This window comes from Carcharhinus amblyrhynchos, chromosome 2, assembly GCF_965287045.1.
Source record: "Carcharhinus amblyrhynchos chromosome 2, sCarAmb.v2.hapA, whole genome shotgun sequence".
Classification (NCBI taxonomy): domain Eukaryota; kingdom Metazoa; phylum Chordata; class Chondrichthyes; order Carcharhiniformes; family Carcharhinidae; genus Carcharhinus; species Carcharhinus amblyrhynchos.
The window spans coordinates 10693009-10704718 of record NC_137325.1 but is presented as its reverse complement, the minus strand read 5'-3'; the positions used below and the strand labels follow the sequence as shown (position 1 = coordinate 10704718).

Here is an 11710-nt window from a genome sequence, read left to right as displayed (position 1 = left end):
GGGAAAAGGAGGGGGGAGACTCCACCACGGCCGCTGAGTGAGTTGCTGTATTGGGAAAGGAGCCCTTGTACTCGAGCGACCTAGAAAGCCGCGCCTTGTCCCCTCACCCCACCCCCGAGACAACTTTCCGTCCACACCGGCCTCTCCTGAAAACGGCTACTGCAACAGAGAGAACCGTCTGGGAAAACCCGCTGAGAAAAAGCGCACAAAAATAGCCCGACTCCCGGGGATTTAAAAAAAGACAGGGCGGTGGTGGTGGGAGAATGGAAGACACAAAGAAAGAAACGATTTAAAAATAAGCAAATTCCCAAGTGAGATTCCTGTCGCTGCCTAACTTGTCTCAATCGCGGATCTTACAGCATCCCGGCTCTTATATAAAGCAGCAACGCGCATCATTTTATCAATGCCTTATTTCTAATGTCGACCTAACAATAAATTAACCTTGGCGGGGGGAGGGATTTTGCGACGTTTCCACCCGTGCTTTAACTAATATTCCTTTTCCTCACATTCGATTAGTTTTTTTGTAAACAGCGCCATTCGATAGAAATTTTACTCCCACATTCAAATTCAACTGGGTTGAATCACATTCGACTACTGTCGTGGTTCAAGCTAAATAATTCCACTCTGTTTAATGCAGACTGCCGTCTAAAATATTCTAATATATTTAACTCCCCTTTATATATATATATATATTTATATATTTATTTTATCTGTATATATAGAAATCCGTATTAAAATAGACGAGTTCGCCGGTGTTATGTACCTCTATTAGATTCAGTCGTGGTCTGCGAGCGGGCCAGTCAGAAGGTAACACAGCCGGTAGCCCTTCACTCATCAGAGAAAGGTTGAAGCTCTGGGGAGAATCAGCGAATAGTACATATCCAGTTAAAACAAAATCACTTCGTCCCAGATTCGTATCTTTTAAAAATCTCCTAACGCTCCCGCCTGATTTACCTCCAATTAAATCCCAATCAATTGTTCTTCTGCTTTTTTAAAAAATAAAAACAAAACAAAGAAGATTTAGAATGTCCCGTGCTTTGGATTAAAACACACACAAAAGAAAATGTAACGCGGTTCACAAATTAAAAACATGGGAAAGTCAGGGTTCATTTCGTCTCCACTGACTAGTTCCTGATAGGATTTCTTCGCTGCGATTCGCATTAATGCAATTACACTTCCCCTTTTCTGCTTCAGCCCTGGGCACCGCTTCGATTCAAGGGGTCTGTTTACCTCCAAAACACTTTTAAAATTTGAAACACGTCCCCCCCCCCCCACGCACTCCCCAACCTCTTTAAATATTACGGACAAAGTTGGGGGGAAATCGTAATCAAAAATCATCCACCCGCTTCCCTCCCTCCCCCAAGGCTTTAGGGACACGCATTTCTACAGATCTGGGCCCCGAGCTGGCATCATTATCAGTCTCCCCGCCGTTGGTGTTGAATCGGGACGCCCATTGCAAATCTGGGTTAGCACCCACCGTTCAGGACTGTTGAGCTAGCCGGGGGAAGACTTAGTCTCGCTGGTTTAACGTTGTTATTTTCACTTGCTTGTCGCCACAACATCTATCCAATTTGGGAACGGCCTCGGCAAAACGGCCAGCATAATTAAGGACCCCACCCACCACATTCTCTCTTCCACCTTCTTCCTTCGGGAAAAAGACACAGAAGTCTGGGGTCACGTACCAGCCGACTCAAGGACAGCTTCTTCCCTGCTGCTGTCAGACCTTTGAATGGACTTAACTGCATTAAGTTGATCTTTCGCTACACCCTAGCTATGACTGTAACACTACACTCTGCATTCTCTCGTTTCCTTCTCTATGAGCGGTATGCTTTGCCTGTAAAGCGCAGAAGAAACAATACTTTTCACTGCATCCCAGTACATGTGACAATAGTAAATCAAATCAAAATCAAATCTAGACCGACGAGTGCGTTGGATGGATTCATCTGAAGTGCCAAGATCACTGGCTGCAGTTTTTTTTAGCGCGTATATCTCCAGTAAATCACTCCCTCCTTGCTCTTCCTCGCTATGCGTTAGACCTGGAACTATCTTTTCAATAAGAAAGCGATTTCCCCCCCCCCACCCCACTTTTCCACTCACAGCCGCCCCCCCCCCCCTCCCCAACACACACTTCCCTTTGTATTTGCTTTAAACTGTAGGCAGCAGTGGAGAGGAAACAGGAGAAGATTTTGATATCGGATCGATTCTACCCAGGGCCCTGTTTGAGTGCCCTGTCTGACTACGAAAGGACCCCATCTGATGCTTGAAGGATAACAAGCAGAGTCTGGGATTTGGATATTTTTAAGTCATAATTTTAATACAAATCGTACAACAGGAGTTTTATAACCGTATTCTAGCAAGTTTTAACATCTTATATCATCTTATATTGTCTAAATTTTCGCTCAAACATCAAGCGACACTCAATCCAAACACAAAAACTTATATATATTTATTTCTATATTTGTAGCTATATTCATTTTTTGCCGGTTTGCGTTTGAGAGTACTTATTTTTTTGATAATTTTTTTCTCTCTAAAATAACGATTGGTTCTCATACTGTTTCCGTTGAGATACATTTTAAGACCCTTTGTGATCTATTCTGCCGCGCCACATCCAAAAATAAGTGAGCATATGTATCATATCTATATATATATTTAAAATAAAGAAATTTAAAAGAAAAGGACAAAAAAAGCTCGTGAAAATGACAACAGGGTACGTAACAATTCTCCGGAGAAGCAGAGGGGGTTTTCTTTAGGTCGCGCGATCGTGGTTATTTTGTTTGTAGTTTTGGAAGAATGGATCGCTTTTTACTTCTGTGGTCATGAGAGTTGCGAAATGGTACAGAGATCCGGACTTGGGTAAGCTGGCAGTCAGGACAGAACGAAGAAGGCGTTGGTTTAGCCAAGAATCGCACAAAAGAATGTATATCTTTTTGCTATTTTTCTCTCTCTTCTCGCTTTCTTTTCCCCTCTCTCTTTCTCTCATTCGGGTTTCTCTTCTCTCTCTCTCTCTTCCTCCGAAGGACCCACCATAATATTTAGCGCTTTGGCCCGAGGCCTTTCCTGAGTTTGAACCCAACTCCTGGGGCTCTAGTTTGCATCTTGTTGAGATGGTTTCTGTTGAGTTGGAGTGGTTCTGCGAAGTTTGCCGCCGCTTGGTAACATTTTGGCAAATAACGTGGAGTGGGGTGGGGAGGAAAGAACGTCCTTTTATGTTTTTGTGTGTGTATCTGTGTGTGTGTGTGGAAACCAAAATGAAATGAGAATATTTTCCAGTCCCGGGAATTCCCTCCTGGGTCACTGATGAATCACCGAGGTCCCGTAATTCTGAGATGAGTTGCAAAAAAGAAATCCCACACCGTTATGGGTGTGTGTGACTGTGTCTCTCTGTGTCTGCGTGTGTGTCTCTCTCCCTCTCTCTCTCTCTCTTTCTGTTTGTTCTTTCTGTGTCTGTCCCTAGATTAGAATCCAGGTCAGTAAGGCGGACAGTGTTAAAATAACCAGGGTGAGACAGCGGGGAGCCATCGCGTCTGCTGAATTATTCCTTTCGCACAGGTCAAACAAGCTGCCTTCGAAATCCAGATTTTTGGAATCTTCTTTCAGCTTTTCCCAGACATCCGTTGCTCCATCTTGACAGTCTGCGATTGCGGTAGTAGCACACGCGTGGAAATCATTCCAATATCTACATGGGGGCGGGGGGGGGGGGTGTTGGAATTCAGAAATAAAAATAAAATGTGTAAGATAGTAAAGCAAAATGAGCGATTAAACAGACATATGCTCACACATACGACCCCCCCCCCCCGCCAATAATTTGCTCCTATGTTCTCTTTTGCTACTCCCCCCATCACACACACACACACATTTTCAAACTTATTTGATGATCAAGACGTTTTTTTAAAAGTCATCATTAACTGTGTCACTCTCTCAGGGAAGCACTATTGCAATCGACACGTTTTCTCATTTCTTTCTGAACGCCAGTGTTCACTACGCGGAGCCCACAGGTTCCCTTTACTCTATCGCTCTGTGTCACTGACAGGATGGTTCACAGCTGCTTTAATTAAAAATAATCTCTGGGAAAATCACCCTCCAACACACGTACACAGAGACACATACTCAAACACACATCCACACACTGGCGCGCACACATATACTCATACACACACACAGACATATAGTCAAAAACATACATAGACACATACTGGCACACACACACATACATACACAGACACATAAACACGCACACACACTCACTGGCGCACACACACACACACACTCAACACACACACACACATAGTGGCACACAGATATACAAACGCGTACACACAGACACACACACAGGCACACACATATATGCACTCATACATAGATGCACAAATACACACAAACACGCACGCACACACATACATACACACACACAGAGACACACATATACAGATATTGCGCACACACGCATAAATACACACACATACACACATATATACACGCAGGCACACATGCACTCACACTTGCACACATATACACACGCACTCAGATAAATACACATACGTACATACGTGTTGATTCATACATCTGACTGCATAATTTGAACGCGCGTCTCTTTCCTTTGTATGGGTTTAAAATGGGGAAACCATATCGTGCAGAAAGAACAATGGTTTTCGGGTTGTTTGCAGTGGCAGAGTTTATTTAATGAGAATACTAAAATGCCAGCAGCCGCCGTGTTTTGTACAGATGAAATAAATAATGAGATATTGAGGTGCCAAGGGCTTTTTTTTGTAGTAATTCTGCCCTAATTGTATGTCCCAGAGGAAAACTAAATCATTTCTGATCTCCCCAGGCTCTCCCTCTGTCGCTCTTCCTTCTAGAGAACAGGGGCTTTAACCAACTCCAGCAAGCAAGCGGGGATCAAAATTCCCTATATATATATAAGAAAAGAGTTTTCTCCGTTTGAACAATGAGTTGGACTGGTGATTCAACAGTTATTGCACAGGGAAATGCAAGTTCTGCTGGTCTAGCTGTTTTCCACCATTGCTACCAACTATTCCGTCCTGTGGGGAGAAAGCAGCTGTTCTCTGATAGATTGCAGTGAATAATTCAACACTCTCGCTCTTTTCCGAGCCTATTTCCAAAGCTTTCTGCTTAGCCCCTTCCCTTCTGCTCATCTCCCCCCCCCCCATCCATGTATCCGCAACGTCAATAACATTGCAATGCTGTATAAAACATTCACACAAATCAGTTTGCGTTTCAAAGTAGTATCGCATTTACCGCCACACACACACACAAAGATTCTTAGTGGAAACTGATTTACCATCTATTCAAGCCACCTTCAAAAACTACAATCATAACGCGTATCAATGAAAAGGGAGACATTTGCCATCGGAGAGAACGTTAAATGGATAAGGTGGGACTTATCAAAACAGCCTTAGGCAATCCTTCATTCATTATTATATTTTCTGTTAGATGATAAGGGGTTTAAATGCAGCCTCTTGCCACCCTGTCCTGCGTTCTGTCTACATAGCTGTGTCTCCATGTGCTGTGTGTTTAGGTGAGGAATTAGCACACACACATACAGCAGATATTAATAATGTTGCAATCCCTACAAACAAAAAGGCAGTCATTGCTGAATGCATTGTTGTACAGGGTAACTATCCTTCTGCTCACGTGTGCTACATGTAAATCGAGAGGGAGAGAAAGAGAGAGAATGAAGTATATATTCCGATTACACTTGACAACACAAGACTTAATGACATGAATTGTGAAATGGGAGTTTTATGAGTAGTTTTATAGAAGGTCGGGGGATATGTAAATCTTGCGAATGCATCTGCACATTGATGAGTTTGTCCACTAGGCCATGGCTCTATCCTCCGATGAAACCCAAGTACCAGTTGGTGAGCGGTTCCTTTGCCAATGCGTGAATGCGCAACCCCCACCCCCACCCCACCAGATGTTGATAAGTCATACCACCAACATGTGAGCGTGAACAGGTCGTGTTAGGGAGGGGGCGGGATATGCTGGGTGCGTGAGAATATGTGTGCGTGCGTGTATGTGTGGAGGACGTGTTAGGAGAGAGGGAGGAGGAGGTGGGAGGAGGAGGAGGTGAGGCTGAGTAAGTGAGTGTAATAAGATGTACCATGTGGGCAGAGTGGTGCGTGAGGCAGGCGGTGAATGAGCCCATATTCCTGCCTTGAAGCGTCCACGTGTGTGTGTGTGTGTGTGTGCATGCCGGTGTCACACTCACGAGCAGATGGTTTTCACGTTCTGTTTATCGTCCATGTCTTGCTGGTAGTTCGCCACGTTATCCCCTAGTTTGAGCAAACAATCGGAGAACCCTTTAAAGACTGCATCGCACTTGCCGGCGGCCCGCACAGTATGGAACAGATAAACTGCAGAGGAAGATTCATTCAAATAGTGAGAATAAAAATTAAAAATACAAAGCAGCGAAATAAAATGCCTCAGAGTAAATAGTTGCCTTTATTTGGGGTGTTTTTTTTAAACAAACGAATGCTTATTTTTTTCTGCCATGCACTACAGAATATAGAATATGTATGCTTATATTTATACATGTGTAATTTTTAAACTATCACTCTGTTCCTCTTGCCACAAACTTGCTGTGTCCTTCCCCTTCCTCCACTCTGATAGACATTGACGGGAGCAAGTCTATTCGTGTTAGAGAGAAAAAAAATTCCCGTGCGTTTAAAATCTATTTTTAAACTTTCTTCGATATTTTTGCATTGCCTGAGTTGGCAATGAGTTTGACCCCCCCCCCCCCCCCACCTTCCCCTCTCCAATCTGTCACCTGCTCAGACCTGCAGCTTTCCTGAATTGTAATTCCTGGAGAAATTATTTTATTTTTTTTGGTGGGATTTGACAGCAGGGTTTTTGGTTGGCCTTGTCCTTGCAGTCGTTTTGGATATTGTTGGGGGCTATTTTAGGGGGGAGATGTTGGCCTTTGGTTCATTTATTTATAATTCCCATTCGGCACGTAGCCAGGGCTCCAGATCTGATTTGCAGAGATGCCGCCAAGAAGCAGCGTTCAATGCGGTGAGGGCGATGGGATCCGCACAACTCCATGCTGCTGCCGAGATTTAAAGTCAGAACATTCAAACGTTGTGGTCTGGGAATCGTCTGCGTTGTCCTCTACCCCCCCGACACCCCTTCAAAAATATAAACTGCCCACTCTGGCATTTGCGTCCCCCTTTTCCGCCTGGCTGGTCGGATCACACTCAATTGATTTTAATTTAAACTCCAATTTGTATTCACGGGTGAGTGGGCGGAATTTGCGAGCGGAACCGTGTACATGTTATCTCTCCCAATCAATCCTGTCCTAAGTGTCGGGGAATTAGGATGTGTTTGGCCTAATTGATCACTCCATGGGTCCTGACCAAATACGCGACGCTAACAAGAATAAATCTAGCACCATATGGCGCTGCAATATCTTGACTAATAATCAGCTGGTGGGTGTAACCAGCTTAAGAGAGACAAAAATCTGGGAGAGGGTCCGAGATATTGTCGCTGTCCTCGGTGGATGGGGGAGGGTGCCTTTCCTAGCGCAGATGCGACGTTATTTTCTCCAATAACCAGTCCCCAATTATAAATATCGATGGCATTTTGAAAATAAGTCCTGATAAATGGTTTTACCCGATTTTTAATTCCATTTCAAGGGTTCGGGCTGTTTCATTTTCAAATCTTAAAATTAAATTCTGCAAGATGACAATTTTGGTCCCAGCCAAAAAGCGTGAACAAATGTAAGGAGTAATTAGTTTTAAAACAATTTTTTAAAAAAAGACCCTCTGATTTCAGGGTTCATCAGATTCATGCTGGTTATAAGTATCCAAGTCGAACTGGCAGTGAATTTTCAGGTGTGTTCTGTCATTTCTTAATACATTGCAAATGTGCTTACTGACACTGTATTTTCATGGACTTTTAGTCTTAATGCGAGCCCTTCTTAACATGCATTAAAACTGGAGGTGACGAGAAACCATCTCTCTCTAAAAAAAAAGCAACCTGCTCCAGGTAAAATCAGAATGTGAGTGCTTTGGCGGGGAATTATGCCGCTATCTCTCGGTGCTAGTGACTGGTTAATTAATATTTACAATTTTTACGCGTGCTGGACAAATTATTTATCACCATTGTTCTCGGGATTCCCAACCTATACATTTAGCCAGCGTCAATATATTTTTGATATGTAATCAGGAAACGAAAACGGCATTTATTTCTCACCCAGTGACATTTAAAAAAAGCAACCCAACCAATTCCCGGTAATAGTTTGATCTCAATGTCAGTTTGGGTCCCTTAACCGTGGATTTAATTTTGAACCGTGTCCTGTAATCATTTCTTAAATTGCTGAGCGAGAGAGAGAGATGTTGATTCTTCCAGTTTCCCCATCTGAGCACCATACATGATTCATTCTGCTGCGTCCGTGAGCAATAATTCCCAGCTATTTAAAATCACAGTGAAAATAGCAATGAATTAATCCAATTGCCTGTTTAATATCAGGTGTTTGACACTAATCCCAGTGTTAAGCAGAATTAATCCATTATATCTTTTGAATTGCGGCAATTTTCTGGGGAGGGCTGTGATTATAATCGACGGGTGTGCTCTTGACATAATATTTTACCGCACAAGTCTCTCCAAATAATCCTTGGTAGATAGTAGGTTCCCAATCTAATCCACGGGAGCTGCGGGTTTCACTCTGTAGCGGTGGGTGGTATTACTAGGGGGAAGAGAGTTAGTATAGTTATTGGGTGTCAGTGAGCCGGCTTCCAACCCCTGAGCAATGATACTGCTCTCAATCCTGTTGAGGGATCGGGGGGGGGGGATACAAATTGGAATTTTCCTCTCATCAGCACCCCTTTCCTTAAAGAAATTGACAGATTCGTTCGGTTACATTCTACAGAATGAGAGAGGGAGATATATTCCAGAGAGCACAACTATTCAATTTCAATCCACGTCTTATTTCATCCACCACCTCCCCCCCCCCCCACCTTTCTCTCCCCGTTATCGGAACCGAAATAAGAGGACACCGATTGCAAATAGCAAAATAAACCACCCCCCCCCCCAAGAAAAAATAAACCAGGAATGGATGAGCGATGGTTTTCTTTTACCCTCGATCGGAACGCAGGTCTCGTTCGAACGAGAGAACGGGGGGAGATGGTTTGAGATTAAGGCTGCGTCAAAGAGCATCTTATCCCTATCTTCCCTGGAACAAGGTTCAAGGCGAAAGCAGAGCTCATAAGCAGCACTGCAGGCTAGGTCTGAGTGTGGCCACTGTAGCAGTCAGGGTCAGAGCATGGGGGGGAGAGAGAGAGAGGGGACCGTCAGAAACCGACTCAAGGTTGCGCCTGCCGCATCGAAACAAACGAATCGAGTATTATTTCTTAACTCACCGAGTTGTAGAGCCAGAGTAAGTGCAAGATACACTCCGTTCAACGTAAGTCCCATCCTACATTGAGTAGAACCATTGGAGACTGAAGGCTTTCAGATGGTTATCTGTGAAAATGTAAGGGAAGGCCGGACATCGCACATTGCCAACAAGTTAATTCCTACAAGTATAATAGCACAGTGGAGCTGAGGTGGAATGGTTCACTCCCGTCTGAGTGAGGGGGGGGAGGGGGTGGTTGGTGGCGGTGGTGAAGTGGGGAGGGGGGGGTGGGGGAGCTGGGTGTGGGCACAGCTTCGCAGGCCACGCAAACTCCTGACGCATGGCTTACATTGCCTGAATCCTACTGGGATAGGCAAAAGAAGAAGCGCCATTTATAGCCATCAGCGGCTGTGTGTAATTCAGACCTGTACGTTAATGTGAGCTAGATAAAGCACTCCCCGCGTCCGCCCTCTCTCACTCATTTCAACTCTCACCGGGGGTAGAGGACACACGCACACACACACACATAAAATTGACCCCTTGACGGTTGACTGTGAATGAAGTGTAGAGAAGTGTTGGGGGGGGGGAGGACAGAGTGGGGAAAAGGGAAGAGGAGAGAAAAAAGAGCAATGCTGGGCGAAGCTTTACGAACTAGATGAACAATTTCGTGATAGCAACACTGCCGAATGCATTCCATCGACTGTAGATTCACCCCTTCCCCAATCGCGTCGGGGAAACGAGTGTTAAACACTCAAGCGCGCACCTTTAAATTCCTTTAATCAGCTTAAGGTCTAATCTTTCCAAGACGTTTGTTATTTGGTGTTTAAACAAAAACACTCTAAGCGTGCAAGGCTCATAGTGCCGGTGATGCACTAAAGGCAGAGACTGCGCTTTTTATTTAATTGAAGGGGTTTTGTTCTCCTGCCACCTCCCCCCCCCCCTCCACCAGCTGTAAGATAAATGAAGAATGTCCCACTCCAAAACTTTATCCTGTATTTTCCCTTAATTAATTACACTGCCGCTTCTGCTACCGTCTCCCTCTGACTGGGGATTAATACATCTCTCATAAATCACGTAGTATTCAAAATTAACCCGGAAAATAAACCCCTCTCCCCTTCCCCAAGGCTCATAATTGTTGGAGATTTAGATTCTGGGAAAAAAGTATATATATATATATATATTTCAGAATCTAATATTAAAAAGTGTATGCTGGGTTCAGGGGAAGGGGAGAGTCGAGTTAGGGAAGGTTCTGGTGTAAAATCTCTGATACACATCAGGCTGTGTCCCCAGCCCGCTCTCTCACCCTGCGCTCCAAAAACTATTCAACTGCGGGGAGAATCACAGGCGCAGACTGGAACATTCACAGAATGAAACCAAAGCTGTCAGTGCAGGCAGGAGAACTGAGGTTTGGGTTGGGATTTTTTTTCTTCTCTCTCCTTCTCTGCCTTTTTTTGCCATTTTAAATAATTTATTTCTCGGTGGGATTACTAAAGAGATGAATGACGTCAACCTGTGGCTGTTCATTCAAAGTGGAGTCTCTCCCCTGTCCTGACGTCAGCTGGAATTTCTAAATCCCCTGGATGGACAGAATAATAATCAGACAGGGAAACCTCAACCTCTTAAAGAGACCACCCAAACCCCCCTCCACACTGAGTGCCGGGGAGAGCATTGCTGCACTCCAGGTTTGTGGGCGTCTCTCCTCTGAACCCCTGTCTCCCTCTCTCTCTAACTCCCTGCCTCCCTCCTTCCCTACATTCAGTATTCAGGTCCCAGGACTTTTTCCCTTCCCCAACCAGACTGCACCCACACCCCCAGCCCGCTATCCTTATTCTCTCCGCACCTCTCTCTTGGGGAGGGGTGTGTGTGGTGGTAGTGGTGGGGCGGGGGGGGGAGGGGGGGCTGTTAATGCTTTCACCAATTCACAAAAAATAGGGAGTTTTTGGCTCTATTGTTGAACGGAATGTCAGCATTCAGCAATGCAGTCACATTCACCCAATCGTTCAATTTGCATCTTCCCGTCGATTTAAATTCCGATTTCACCAAAAGCCAGGACGCCCACGGTGCCCAGATCTGAGGATTTCTACAATACAGTTATCAATATAATGTCCCAATCGGATCTGGGTTTCCACTGTGTGCCTGTATGTATGCGCGCGTGTATGTGCGTGTATATGTGTGTGTGCATGTGTGTGTATGTGTGTATCCATGTGTGTGCATATGTGCATGTATGTATATGTATATATGCGTGAATGCATGTGCGCATATGTATACGTGTGTGTATATGTATGCATGTGTGTGTGCGTGTGTGTATACGTGTGAATGTGTGCATACATGTGTACGCATGTGTCTATGTATGCGTGT

General features: G+C 44.5%; 1 protein-coding gene across 1 annotated transcript; it reads right to left on the bottom strand.

Annotated features, from left to right (window-relative positions):
• Positions 1-2234: 2234 nt before the first annotated feature.
• Positions 2235-9531, bottom strand: nrn1a (neuritin 1a). The gene is made up of 3 exons (XM_080215235.1): positions 9378-9531; positions 6230-6374; positions 2235-3676 (listed from the first exon to the last, which is right to left on the bottom strand). Exons 1-3 carry the CDS (start codon positions 9430-9432, stop codon positions 3451-3453), a joined length of 426 nt encoding a protein of 141 aa, XP_080071361.1. The 5' UTR covers positions 9433-9531; the 3' UTR covers positions 2235-3450.
• Between the last annotated feature and the right edge of the window lie 2179 nt (positions 9532-11710).

Excerpts from the sequence above, each read along its gene's own strand:
- nrn1a (XM_080215235.1), bottom strand. The coding sequence starts at position 9,432 with ATGGGACTTACGTTGAACGGAGTGTATCTTGCACTTACTCTGGCTCTA. Across the intron at positions 6,375-9,377 it reads TACTCTGGCTCTACAACTCG|TTTATCTGTTCCATACTGTG; the intron begins GTGAGTTAAGAA and ends CTTCCTCTGCAG. Across the intron at positions 3,677-6,229 it reads AACGTGAAAACCATCTGCTC|ATATTGGAATGATTTCCACG; the intron begins GTGAGTGTGACA and ends GCCCCCATGTAG.